At 37.6% G+C, this 15,217-nt stretch overlaps 1 protein-coding gene across 1 annotated transcript in view; it reads left to right on the forward strand.

The window, feature by feature from the left end:
- LOC139711670 (uncharacterized) overlaps positions 1-15,217 on the forward strand; it is an 88,892-nt gene that overhangs the window by 21,571 nt on the left and 52,104 nt on the right. The window contains exons 4-10 of the mRNA XM_071623530.1: positions 1,014-1,139; positions 1,561-1,638; positions 2,110-3,692; positions 4,603-4,764; positions 9,962-10,144; positions 11,536-11,718; positions 13,121-13,303. Coding sequence (XP_071479631.1) covers positions 1,014-1,139; positions 1,561-1,638; positions 2,110-3,692; positions 4,603-4,764; positions 9,962-10,144; positions 11,536-11,718; positions 13,121-13,303 — 2,498 coding nt within the window. The remainder of the gene's footprint in view (positions 1-1,013; positions 1,140-1,560; positions 1,639-2,109; positions 3,693-4,602; positions 4,765-9,961; positions 10,145-11,535; positions 11,719-13,120; positions 13,304-15,217) is intronic.

A 15,217-nucleotide genomic window follows, 5' to 3' on the forward strand; every position in this document is an offset into this window, starting at 1 on the left:
CTAAAGCAGCATGCCTCCACCACCATGCTTGATGGTTGGTGCAGAACCTTTTGGGAGGTATCCCGTGCCAATAGAAAAGAAAGCAGCCCCACGTCATGTTTCTACCACCATGTTTGATGGTTGGCACAGTGTTATTTGGCTTGCATGCTTCCTGCTTCTTCCTCCAGACATATGCAGCATCCCCATGGCCAAATAACTCCAACTTCATTTCATCTTACGGTTACCACAGGATGGCTGACTACAAGCTGGGATCTTGCCTCAGATGACCTATAGCAAAGGTCATCAGCAGATTCTCCAGATGTTTCTTCTAGAGCAATAGTGTTTTACTGGGACTACACCCATGGAGACCTCCTCTGTGCAAGATTCGCTCGATGGTGGACCTTGATACCTTCGTCCCTGCCTGGTCAAGCATTTCAAGGAGGGCCTTGGTTGTGGTCCCGGGGTTGTTGTTGACCTCTTGGCAAAGTTTCCTCACAAGTTTGGACGACATTTTACGCTTTTTTCCACGCCCGCAGAGGTTTTTAACAGTGTTTAGCCTCATGTGCTTGTTGATTACACTATAGACGATTGCCACAGGGACATCATACTGCTTTGAAATGACCCTGTACCCCTTCCCTTTTATGTGCGCAAGCGAAAGACGTTGCCGGAGGTCTTCCCCAAGCTCATTCTTCTTGGCCATGAATGATCAGAAATTGAGACTGACTTGCATGCTTTCCTTCTATTCAAACTGTTATTGAAAGATCCTATTTTGGTTGTTTTTTTAACATCTGACCAAGATGGGGTATTTATTCAATTGAAACATCTTGAAACATCTTCTGGAAAAAGATTAGCACATTCACAGGAATGCACAACAATGTGCACAGTCGAAAAAGGCCATTCATGATGAGAAATTGACAGGGGTATGAATAATTTTGAACATGACATAAAAATATGTATATACATTCATATGTAATCTCTTGATAATGGAGTTTTAAGTGAATGAGTGTTTAATTTGTGTATTTATCAAATTTCAGGGAAACATAGTAATTTGGGTCTCATCATCGGACTCACCATTTGTGTTCCTGTTGCCATAGTCATCCTATTTCTCCTTGTTGGAAAGTATCTTCAACACAAACATCCGGACTACCTACCGCGAAAAGGTGTCTGTCTATTTTTGTAAGGTTTTCTATTTGTATTTATTAGTGAATGCGTGTGTGTGTGTGTGTGTGTGTGTGTGTGTGCTTGGGTTTGTATTTCTTTGGTTTTATTCTTTGCATTTTTCATCATTCTAATACCAAAATAACATAAGTACAGACCACCGAATATCCCGACGTGTACACATGACTTGCAGCTGCAAATCTAAAACCGAGGATGATTAATCTACGCCAAATAAAAGAAATATTCGTAAAGGGAAAAACGAACGGTATGTCATAAGCATATTCTTGACATGATGATGGCCTGAAAATGTTGGTATGAAAAGAGGAGAAACGAAAACGTTGTGGAAAATATCGCGCCCAGAATATAATTCTATATGAAAACGATCATTGATAGTGATGCTCTGTTGTTGATGACATATTTCAGGATGTGGCTGGAACCCCTGCTGGCGAAGACCAAACTTACTAGAAATATTTCACGAGGAGGAAGAAGAATTAATGTTGGGTAAGAAATACAGAATGTATATGCAGATAACCACAATCTTATTCGTGTGTTGTTTTTTATATGTGATGTGCATTATTACGTTATGCACAGTAATTTTTTTTTATTTTCAAGATTACATCTCATACTTTTAACCACATTCGCCATTTTATTTTACATAATACAGTTGTGTCATGTAATGCAGTTAGAAAGAAATAATTATATGATTTCGTTTCACTTTGCAGGATTGAGTGCCTTGTAATGTTATCCTCTATCAGCACTTATCGTTTACACTTTTGTATCAATGATTCATTATATTCCAGGCCATATTTTTTCATCTCCCCCCCCTCTCTCTCTCTCTCTCTCTCTCTCTGTCTATCTGCCATGTATGAAAAATAGGCCTATCTTTTTGTGTGCGGGTATCTATATACATTCATATGTACAGTAATGATTTTTGTGTCTTTACTTTTTCTACCTTTTGGTTTCTCTTCCAAGAACCATCATCGCTTACTAAGGAACAAGTACAGCAATGCAAGGAAGACCTGAAGGCATATTACAGTGTGACACGACGCAAGGTCACGGTGGATCCACTCAACTTTATGGAGCGTGTTGAATTAGATGAAATATATACGAATATAAGTATCATAGACCGATATAGCCAGTGTAAGACACTAATAACATACGACGATCTTCTGACCAACGATGAAAGTGGAAATCTTTCAAAGCGGCTTCTGATACAAGGTGAGGGAGGTGTTGGGAAAACTACACTTTGCGCTAAGATTGCCTGGGACTGGTGTCAGGGACGGATTCTCCAGGATCTGAACATGGTGCTCCTAATACCTCTTCGAGATGTAACCAACAAAAAAAGTATTGGTAGTATTGTAAAAACATATCTCTCTGATTCAAATACAGCAAAAATGAACCAAATACATGATTACATTACAAGAAATCAAAATAAAGTCCTCATAATATTTGATGGGTTCGATGAGTTTAATGGGAAATTAAGTGAAATTAACAGCAGTGAGGTCATTCGAATTTTGGGAATAGAGCAATATAAGTCATGCAAAGTAATTGTGACCACACGACCATGGAGAACAGACGAGTTCATGATGGACAAGACTATTGCTGACGCTTACACTATTCTTAGCGTCGATGGATTTAACAAGGAGAATTTATCAACTTACATTAGAAGGTACTTTCAGATTGCGGAGAAAGACAATCTCGCAGAAAGCTTGATCAGTTTTATGGAGGAAAATGATGTCATCCAGTCAAATATGGCTCCATTTCCTATCTACTGTGCGATGCTTTGTCTGATGTGGAAAGACTTCAGTGAAAAGAGACGAACAGAAATGCAAAATTTGCAAACTTTTTCCATGATATTTTTTGAGATGATATTTTTTCTGAAAGAACATTACGCATCAAAGGCCTGTGCAAATTTACAGAATCAGAACATTGCTGATAATTTAAATGAAGCTGGAATGGCAATTCGAGAAATAAGCGAGATAGCGCTGAACGGTTTATTGGACAGAACTCTTTCATTTCCTGAAAGCACATTCAGAGAGTGTTTGAAAGCCATGGAAACATGCTGCAGAGTGGGAGTTCTGACTATAGAAAGAGATGTCATTACAAGAGAGCGTCGACGCGATTTTAACATCTCATCCTTGGTTGCGTCAACTGTTTCTTTTCCCCACAAACTGTTTCAAGAATACGTTGCAGGGGTATATATTGGGTATTTATTCACCAACGATCGCACCAAGTACAAAAAGGTGAAAAAGAAACTTCTTCATCGACCTGAGGAGTTCCGCTACGTACTCTACTTCGCCTCAGCTTCAGGGAAAGAGCTTGGCCTTGATATCATCAAAGGCTTGATAAACTGTCATACCAGTTACTTCTCATCATTTTTCAGTGTTGACGAAGAGAATGATAAACGTGATTTCTGTGTCGACGTTGCGTTTGAGTGTCATACTGAGGAGGCCACCAGAGCAGTGGGAGAACGATGGGATGAATACACACTAGCCTTCTATCCACCAGAACACACAGTGTCAGGAGTGGTGTTCATGGTGCGAAAGAACCAAGTGGTGAGTGACAGAGCTTGAACATTGATTTGAAATATTTCAGAAAATTTTGTGTAGAACAATAATAAGATTCCGTGCTTATAATTGTGTGCGTCTTTCCCTGTGTGAAATTGAGTGTTTAATCTACAACGTCAACAACTTTACTCAAAGTTGGTTTTAAGGCATGACCAGGTCGTATTGATTAGAGAAATCTTTCTGAAATGCAAAATCTTGTAAAAGTGTAATTTCGACTTAAGTTTTGTTAATGTGAAATAATTGTCTTCTTCGCATGATACAGTTAATTTATGATGACTTGGTGTGTGTTTTCACTTTATTCATGCACTTGTATCATGTAATTAGAACGTTTCTTTTGGTAAATTGTATGTGTTTTTTTCTCCTTCTGACACTTAGAAAAAGTACAATAGTTATGATAAGTCAAGCAATATGTTCTTTATTTTTCTTATGGCAAAACAATTGGACTCCACGGAGAAAATAAAGCAGTTTCATGGTCGAATGAAATGAGATCGATTCGCGACAGTTACAGTTGTCAAAATGCCCCTTGAAGTAATAATCTAACTTTGATTATACTAAAGACGCCGTGTATCGAAGGGAGACGTCCAACTGAGTATCGTGTGTAGTACATGATTATGTATTTTGGGCAAACACCTATTTAGGGCACCAAACATGAGCATGGATGAAGTCATATAATTATCGTCCCTCTGCTCTTTCTCATACTATATCAAAATGAGAATGAATTATTCCTTTCACGAGTGTTGATAAATGATATGACGATATGACTCGAACGTGTATCAAAATAATGATCCCTTTTGTTCTGAGCTTCAAACCTCCAATCAACTGCGTGTACTTTTATCAACCTCATTTTTCATGTTGATAATTACTCTCCTTTACTGTCAATTCATGTTCGTTCTATCAGCAATCTCTAGATATGAATTTTTTGAAATGCGGAAGAACTGTGTTACGTGACTTGGCGGAGAGTATGCGTTCGAGCAGTGTACTGCGTAAAGTAGAAATACAGGACTCACAATTTTACCCGGACTTCTACAAGATCCTAGGCGATGAGGCTTCGAACTGTCAGGTAAGAGCTTTTGACCACAGTTCCCCAAAAAAGTATGCTACAGATTGCAGATGGAATGATACTAAAGTTATTTCAAAGAGGCAATGCATTAATAGGATTATAGCATACTAAACAGTGAAACGGTTTTTCTTTGCCTCTTTATTTTATACAGAGAAAAAAAACAAGTTTTAAATGTTATTTTACTTGGAATTATAAAGGGAAATATAAGAAATAAAGAGAAAATACTGTTTTACTGCAGGGAAAGTTTCTCAAGCAAAGAATCAAAGTTATATCTAAAAATACAATAAACTGGTATGGACAATATCGTAGGTATTTTAAAATACCTCTTGAGACCATTATCACTGTGAAATTAAGGCTTAAGAGGGAAGATCATTATCCACTCCAGGTTCTTATGCAGTCGTCACGGAGAACATAATGTGATCTAAATCTAATTCAAGTTTGAGTGAAACCAAGGTCAACTTGTATTTGATGCGCTTCAGATGTATATTGTCCAGTCATAACTCATTGGTAAAGTAATTATTATGAAGAAAAAAAAACCCCGAGAATCAAGAAGATTATTTCGAGCATAATGATGCCGAAAGTCATCTGGCCTGGCTACAGAGCAATACGTTTTCACTAGCCGTTTACGGTATAAACACTATTAATTGTCCTTCGGCCGCTACGAATAAACAAACTTGCGAAATCAAGCTGGACTGCCCCCATTCCTTGCAGCATACGCCCAGCAGATAGATCACAACCCTATGTTAGCACCCAACGATACATATACCTTGGAGGTGTGTATAAATACTGCAATAAAAACATTCCTGTGATCATGAAATGCTGCTGTCCCGATCTGACGGACATCTTTTTTTCTTTTCTTTTTTTTCGGGAGGGGGAGGATAGAGTTGAGAAAACTGTAACAACAAATGTATCCATTTTATTATACCCGGTTATTTACAAGAATGCCGCCATACGAGAAGTGAAATGACTATAAATCTCCACATGTTATATCGCGTTCCTTAGTTGAAACTTGCAGGGTGAGTACTGAACAAATTGCCTCATACCACTCTCGGCACGGATATAGACCTTAACCATGTCGTCAACACAAGTTTGAGTCATTATGGTATTATAATCCGACGGTTTTCACTAATCCAAAAAAAGATGAACTCAGAGTGCCTACTAACATGTGTGTGTTTGTGTGTGTGTGTGTGTGTGTGTGTGTGTGTGTACGTGTGTGTTATCATCTATCTTCTTCGAATTGTTGTACGGGAAAGCCGTGAAACGTCCCTTCACGACTTCAAAAGTATCATGACCATGAAGATACACCTGAGAAAGAAGTTTAATATGATTTACCTAGCAATGTATCTTTAGGGTTGGGAAGCCTGGCGAGTTGCCGAGGACGACCGTGATTTTCGGGGGGGGGGGGTTCTTCTTTCATCTATTTATTTATTCATTTATTCATTTATTTATTTACCTATTTATTTCTTTATTTTTGCTGGAGTACAAGAAGCACCTCTCTGTCAAAGCCAGGGAAAGGTGGTTTGACTGCAAATGCACAGTAGTGCTGCTTAGCCCACACGAACCCTTTCCTACGAGGTGTTCATACAGTGAAGAAGACCATACACACTCTAGAAGGGAAGATCGCCAAACACGCATATTCTGCAGGTCAGGAAGTTCGTTCAATATGAGGGGAGGTCTCTTGCGCCGTTACGTCATCACTTCGGAGAAAGATTATCCCATTTTTTGGTGCAAACTCTCCAACACGTCAAAAGGAAAATAAAAATTAATGTAGCTGAATATGGGCTATCCAGCCATCTTCACAGATGGAAAAATGAACAAACAAAAATTGCACTCGAAGCCCCAAGGTAAACTTTCATGATGCAATCATAACAATCCAGATACGCACCAGACAACACAGAAAAAAGGCTGCAACTTTTTTTTTTTGATCAATTAAAAGGCGCACATAACATCCCTCCGTCTTCACCCGTCAACTAAGCTTGGTATTGGAATTACTTGAGCAATATCCTGTTCACCTCCACAGTGCGTATCAAAAAAAAAGTAACCCAACTTGGAAGGGCTTCTATTTTATAATTGTCAGTTTTGGAATGCGCGATGTTGCTTGTGAGGATAGGGAAACTCGTCTTCTTTCCATTGATACCTGATTATGCTCACAAACATCATGCATGACTGAGCACATGAATTTTAAAGACAACAATGACAAATTGCACTTTTTCCAAATTTGGGTGTTATAAGAGCAATGCACCATACGGGAATGATTGCAGTCGTAGAAGTGATCAATGTCAAACGCAAAGGTCACCATTGTGTGGACGAATGTTATTTAGAGACCAATCGTGCGGATGATGTGCTAGGAGAAAGATTAGGAGTCTTACCTCATTGATTGCTTTATTCCAGGGATGCATCTGCTACTTGCTTTTTTGAGTTTATATCATTTTCTTTTGAAAAACATTATTGATATACTTATTCCATGCATCCACCATTTTTTGTTTCTTTCTGTTATCAACTTAATCGGGACACTGCATAATTGGGTATGCGTTCCATGACGCTACACAATACATCGGGTAGTATTCTATTTTTATTTTGCATTATGGCTACATTCTAATGCTGTCATGTTAATGGTCATTTACTGCTACGAACATACCCATCTTCACCCAGAAAACAGATTGGGCAACCAATAACTCTGTTGTTTACCTTTTTTTTGGACGTCTTCATACAACATTTTTATTTTACTATTCTTGTGAGTGTGGACGAAGATTTGAACCATCATTTCGTCCCATTGGCACTTGCCCATGTCAGTCCACTAAAAGGTCATTTCTCATTTCATTCCAATTCACTTCATTTATTAAGTTTCCACACAAACCATACAGTGTTGCGTCTACAATAACCATCCATGAAAAATTAACACATATGAGTTACACGTTCAGTATGTACAAATAGCATATACATGGCACAAAATCAAATGGAATCATTCTCGAGTACATTACATATATGAATGATAAATAAAATTGTATATGGTGGGAACCTTACTCTTTGAAGAATTTTACTCATTCTGTGAGCATGCTCTTCATATGACTATGACAATATTGATCACAACTTGACCCCCCCCCCCCCCAATAAAAAAAAAACAGTCATTAAGTTTAATGACCATGGAGGGGAATAATGGGCAAGATTGATAAATTCCTTGAGCCACTGACTCAGCTCACAGGTATACTCCTTTCGCTCTAGCAGTGTGTAAATGAGAGTAGCTTTTTTGCTGCTTTCAATAAAGTCATTACCATCGTAACATAATCAGGTCAGGTTACCGTTTCCATAGTCTAGCGGGCGACGTATTTTTAGCCTGAATCAGTCCTTGGCGGAGGCATTAAAAAAATCACCATCACCGAGACATAACCCATTTTGAACTCAAATCCTTAAAATAGGGTGACGAAGTCAGTTTCGTCCAGAATATTTACACTTTTTTTTCAGAATTGCACCAATCTCATTATGCGATAGTAATAAACCCTACCATTTTGTTGTCTACGCCACATGAGATCTATGTGATTGTATGTTGCGGTTCTGAACGTCTGAACGTGCGTTTTAAATACGAGAAAAAGTTGTAAATAAAATATTACGGTAACAAAACCAATTCTACCCGAAATACACTTTAGAATTGCACCAATGTGCGATATCTAGAGTTTCTTCAAATAGATAATCAATGTAGTTGGGTTAGAGTTCTTTATGTAAATTTTCCGACGAAATAAGTTTCCCAATAATTCAACTTTGGGTTCTAATCCCGATGAAATTCGATGGAATCAATTTTCTACTGATAAATATTATTCATTTCTGGTCAGTTTTTCTGTTTGCGTTTGTTATAATGCATAAGTCTTAATAATCTGTATTTTCCCATAAAGGGGTAGGTCTCTATAGATCTCCAAATATACAATTGCGATTTGATACTCGTCAAAATTATCTTTAACTGCGCCTTCCGGTCGTGAGTACGAAAGAGTACGAAACATCTATTCCTAAAACAGTGAGAGCAGATACAAATTTTACATTTCTAAATTGTTGCACGTCCATTTTGGGTGCAGTAGTGAACACAGTTGGACCAATTCGCATCACTTTTGTCGTTTTGGGGCAACTGTTAACTCTGTTGAATACTTTTATTAATGTCTTCATACAATATCACTTGATTTTACTAAGTCCTCTTGTGATTCTGAAAGACGATTTTGCACGACCACTTCGTCCCGTTGGGTCCTGCCCTTGTTGGTCCACTAAGGCCATCTTTACTCATTGAACAATTTTACTCATTTATGTCCATGCTGTTTATATGACTCTGTCAATATTGATGAGAACCTGACCGAGAAATTAAGATGAAAAACCAAAAGAAAAAAATCCAAACAAAAGTAAGGACTGTCTTTGACTATAATGACCATGGAGGGGATAATGGGAAAAAGTGTAACGGGATAGTTTTCCTGAGCCACTGACTCAACTCATTTTCATGCAATCACTTCACATTTGCATTTTCTTTTTCCTTTTTCTTTTTTACCCTCATTTTTCCCTCCCTCTCTCTTTATCGCCATTCAGTCAGTGGTGACTTTTAAAATTATTCTTACAAAGTCGTATTGTTTAGACTATCATTTCTGAGGCCATTGTCCTCGTCAAGCGTTTGCTTGTGGTGATGGTCTCCTGAATTTCTCTACCTCAAGAGTTGCTTAATTTTTCTTTGAACGATATATATACGGGATCCTATATGTTTACATAAATATATATGCATAAAATAATGCTTGTTTGTTTTCATTTTGCATTGTATTAGAAAAAATGTTGGATATCTGAATTAATCATTTATTTGAAATGAAAATTGGCTGAGTCTGTATACTCTTTTTGCTATGTACAAAGGAGAGTACATAATTTCTGCTCCTTTCAACAACCTGATAATGTCATTTAGTGTTATCGTAACATGTGATCCTGTGAGCATGGTAAGTATGATGATCAACAATGACCACGTGACTGCCACCATGCACCAATGTGAAAGAAGTCGGGTTACCATTCCCACTGCCACGAGCATTTGTTCCTTTAGAATGGGATACAGCAGCATTCTATCCACCTTTACATTGGTCTCTTCGCTTTGTCTTCGATTATTCCTTCTCACCATTGTTATATGATTTCATTATTTCTTCGCCTTTAAGTCTTTACAATATCTTAATTTGCTTTCCTCCCTCAGATTGAAGATCTGACTTTAGGTTTTTACGACAGTGATAATGATTTAGAAAAGGAGCCCTCGGTGGGAGGAGACTTGGCCCAATGGGTGTTTGCTCTGCCACGTCTTTCGAAGTTCAGTCTGGAATGTTCCTACTTGCCACATAGTTTCCTCTCAACAGCTGTCGCCTCAGCATCATCGTGCCAGGTAATGTAGTCTTTGACTATAGTTGATATGAGTCATCTAGTGTGGGAAGCATGTATGATTCCTTCTTCGAAAATGAAAAAGATCTAGTATGTGTGATTTATTTGTCGGCTGTAATTCCTTTGCAAATTAATCTCATTCTGTTTAACATTGATTAAACAATGTTTGCAACTCTAGTCCTCCTCAGCATTATGACACTCAATGTACTAACAACAAAAAAATAGGTTTAGACACTTTTCTTGCAAGAGAAAATGTATAAAAAAATAAAGATAATCACTTCCGAAATACAATCCTTAGCCGGATTGGTTTTACACAGTCTTTACTTTTCTGGTGATACACACGTTCTCTACGATAAGTTTGATTACCGGTATTAAATTTCTGCTATGACACAAACAGTGCGCAACGTGGAGAGAGAGAGAGAGGGAGATTGGGAGAGAAAGACAGAGAGAAAGAGAGAGAGAGAGAGAGAGAGAGGGAGAGAGAAGAGAATGTGGGGGGGGGGGGAGGAGGAGGGATAAGATCCTTATAGATGCGGTGATGTGGTAGGGTCGCTGTACTATTATTCCCAGGAAATGAACATTGTCCACATTTTTTTATCTATTTATTTATTTATTCATTTATTTTCTTTCAGGAAAATTCTTTCCTCCTTTTTTCTTTTTCGTCGCTCCGTGAGTGGTGACTTTTATTATTATTCTTACAATGTCGTTTTGTTTAGACTATCATTTCTGAGGCCATTGTCCTCGTCAAACGTTTGCTTATGGTGATGATCTCCTGAATTTCTGTACATCAAGAGTTGCTTAATTTTTCTTTGAACGACATATACACGAGATCCTATAGTTGCGTAAATATAAATGCTTAAAATAATGCTTGTTTGTTTTCATTTTGCATTGTGTTAGAAAAAAAAGTTGGATATCTGAATTAATCATTTATTTGGTTTAACTATCAGATTCAAATTATACTGTGATTAATTAGTTCGTTCAATTGACTTTGTATTTCATTTATGTATGAAAAAGAAATTCAGAAATCAAATAGACTCAATCAAAATTGACTGAGTCTGTACACCCCTTTTGCTCTATGTATAAATGAAAGTACATATTTCTGGTACTTTCAATAACCTGATAATGTCATTTAGTGTTGTCGTAACATATAATCATGTGAACATGGTATTATGACCACGTGACTGCCACCATGCACCAATGGGAAAGAAGTCGGGTTACCATTCCCACTGCCACGAGCATCCGTTCCTTCAGAATGGGATACAGCAGCATTCTATCCACCTTTACATTGGTCTCTTCGCTTCGTCTTCGATTATTCCTTCTCACCAATTTTACATGATTTCATTATTTCTTCGCCTTTAAGTCTTCACAATATCTTAATTTGCTTTCCTCCCTCAGATTGAAGATCTGACTTTAAGTTTTTACGACAGTGATAATGATTTAGAAAAGGTGCCCTCGGTGGGAGGAGACTTGGCCCAATGGGTGTTTGCTCTGCCACGTCTTTCGAAGTTCAGTCTGGAATGTTCCTACTTGCCAGATAGTTTCCTCTCAACAGCTGTCGCCTCAGCATCATCGTGCCAGGTAATGTAGTCTTTGACTATAGTTGATATGAGTCATCTAGTGTGGGAAGCATGTATGATTCCTTCTTCGAAAATGAAAAAGAACCTAGTATGTGTGATTTATTTGTCGGCTGTAATTCCTTTGCAAATTAATCTCATTCTGTTTAACATTGATTAAACAATGTTTGCAACTCTAGTCCTCCTCAGCATTATGACACTCAATGTATTAACAAAAAAAAAAATAGGTTTAGACACTTTTCTTGCAAGAGAAAATGTATAAAAAAATAAAGATAATCACTTCCGAAATACAATCCTTAGCCGGATGGGTTTTACACAGTCTTTACTTTTCTGGTGATACACACGTTCTCTACGATAAGTTTGATTACCGGTATTAAATTTCTGCTATGACACAAACAGTGCGCAACGTGGAGAGAGAGAGAGAGAGAGAGAGAGATTGGGAGAGAAAGACAGAGAGAAAGACAGAGAGAGAGAGAGAGAGAGAGAGAGGGAGAGAGAAGAGAATGTGGGGGGGGGAGGAGGAGGGATAAGATCCTTATAGATGCGGTGATGTGGTAGGGTCGCTGTACTATTATTCCCAGGAAATGAACATTGTGCACATTTTTTTAATCTATTTATTTATTTATTCATTTATTTTCTTTCAGGAAAATTCTTTCCTCCTTTTCTCTTTTTCGTCGCTCCGTGAGTGGTGACTTTTATTATTATTCTTACAATGTCGTTTTGTTTAGACTATCATTTCTGAGGCCATTGTCCTCGTCAAGCGTTTGCTTATGGTGATGATCTCCTGAATTTCTGTACATCAAGAGTTGCTTAATTTTTCTTTGAACGACATATACGAGATCCTAAAGTTGCGTAAATATAAATGCTTAAAATAATGCTTGTTTGTTTTCATTTTGCATTGTGTTAGAAAAAAAAAGTTGGATATCTGAATTAATCATTTATTTGTTTTAACTATCAGATTCAAATTATACTGTGATTAATTAGTTCGTTCAATTGACTTTGTATTTCATTTATGTATGAAAAAGAAATTCAGAAATCAAATAGACTCAATCAAAATTGACTGAGTCTGTACACCCCTTTTGCTCTATGTATAAATGAAAGTACATATTTCTGGTACTTTCAATAACCTGATAATGTCATTTAGTGTTATCGTAACATATAATCATGTGAACATGGTATTATGACCACGTGACTGCCACCATGCACCAATGGGAAAGAAGTCGGGTTACCATTCCCACTGCCACGAGCATCCGTTCCTTCAGAATGGGATACAGCAGCATTCTATCCACCTTTACATTGGTCTCTTCGCTTCGTCTTCGATTATTCCTTCTCACCAATTTTACATGATTTCATTATTTCTTCGCCTTTAAGTCTTCACAATATCTTAATTTGCTTTCCTCCCTCAGATTGAAGATCTGACTTTAAGTTTTTACGACAGTGATAATGATTTAGAAAAGGTGCCCTCGGTGGGAGGAGACTTGGCCCAATGGGTGTTTGCTCTGCCACGTCTTTCGAAGTTCAGTCTGGAATGTTCCTACTTGCCAGATGGTTTCCTCTCAACAGCTGTCGCCTCAGCATCATCGTGCCAGGTAATGTAGTCTTTGACTATAGTTGATATGAGTCATCTAGTGTGGGAAGCATGTATGATTCCTTCTTCGAAAATGAAAAAGAACCTAGTATGTGTGATTTATTTGTCGGCTGTAATTCCTTTGCAAATTAATCTCATTCTGTTTAACATTGATTAAACAATGTTTGCAACTCTAGTCCTCCTCAGCATTATGACACTCAATGTATTAAAAAAAAATAGGTTTAGACACTTTTCTTGCAAGAGAAAATGTATAAAAAAATAAAGATAATCACTTCCGAAATACAATCCTTAGCCGGATGGGTTTTACACAGTCTTTACTTTTCTGGTGATACACACGTTCTCTACGATAAGTTTGATTACCGGTATTAAATTTCTGCTATGACACAAACAGTGCGCAACGTGGAGAGAGAGAGAGAGAGAGAGAGTGGGAGAGAAAGACAGAGAGAAAGAGAGAGAGAGAGAGAGAGAGAGAGAGAGAGAAGAAGGGGGGGGGGGGAGGAGGAGGGATAAGATCCTTATAGATGCGGTGATGTGGTAGGGTCGCTGTACTATTATTCCCAGGAAATGAACATTGTCCACATTTTTTTATCTATTTATTTATTTATTCATTTATTTTCTTTCAGGAAAATTCTTTCCTCCTTTTCTCTTTTTCGTCGCTCCGTGAGTGGTGACTTTTATTATTATTCTTACAATGTCGTTTTGTTTAGACTATCATTTCTGAGGCCATTGTCCTCGTCAAACGTTTGCTTATGGTGATGGTCTCCTGAATTTCTGTACATCAAGAGTTGCTTAATTTTTCTTTGAACGACATATACACGAGATCCTATAGTTGCGTAAATATAAATGCTTAAAATAATGCTTGTTTGTTTTCATTTTGCATTGTGTTAGAAAAAAAAGTTGGATATCTGAATTAATCATTTATTTGTTTTAACTATCAGATTCAAATTATACTGTGATTAATTAGTTCGTTCAATTGACTTTGTATTTCATTTATGTATGAAAAAGAAATTCAGAAATCAAATAGACTCAATCAGAATGGGATACAGCAGCATTCTATCCACCTTTACATTGGTCTCTTCGCTTCGTCTTCGATTATTCCTTCTCACCAATTTTACATGATTTCATTATTTCTTCGCCTTTAAGTCTTCACAATATCTTAATTTGCTTTCCTCCCTCAGATTGAAGATCTGACATTAGGTTTTTACGACAGTGATAATGATTTAGAAAAGGAGCCCTCGGTGGGAGGAGACTTGGCCCAATGGGTGTTTGCTCTGCCACGTCTTTCGAAGTTCAGTCTGAGATGTCCCTACTTGCCAGATAGTTTCCTCTCAACAGCTGTCGCCTCAGCATCATTGTGCCAGGTAATGTAGTCTTTGACTATAGTTGATATGAGTCATGTAGTGTGGTAGGCATGTATCATTCCTTCTTCAAAAATGAAAAAGAACCTAGTATGTGTGATTTATTTGTCGGTTGTAATTCCTTTGCAAATTAACCTCATTCTGTTAATAATAATAATTAAACTATATTTATTAATTAATAATGATTAAACAATGTTTACAACTCTAGTCCTCCTCAGCATTATGACACTCAATGCATTAACAAAAGAATAGGTTTGGACACTTTTAATGCAAGGGAAAATGTATTAAAAAATAAAGATAATCACCTCCGACATACAAACCTTAGCAGGATGGGTTTTACACAGTCTTTACTTTTTTGATGATACACACGTTTCTCCACGATAAGTTTGATTGCCGGTATTACATTTCTGCTATGACACAAACAGTGCGCAACGTGGAGAGAGAGAGAGAGAGAGAGGGAGAGAGAAGAGAATGTGGGGGTGGGATAAGATCCCTATAGATGCGGTGACGTGGTAGCGTTGCTGTACTATTATTCCCAGGGAATGAACATTGAGCAC

The sequence above is a fragment of the Diadema antillarum genome, unplaced genomic scaffold (genome assembly GCF_040938485.1).
Source record: "Diadema antillarum isolate AM-2024a unplaced genomic scaffold, OU_Dant_1.0 seq00001683_RagTag, whole genome shotgun sequence".
In the NCBI taxonomy this organism is placed as follows: domain Eukaryota; kingdom Metazoa; phylum Echinodermata; class Echinoidea; order Diadematoida; family Diadematidae; genus Diadema; species Diadema antillarum.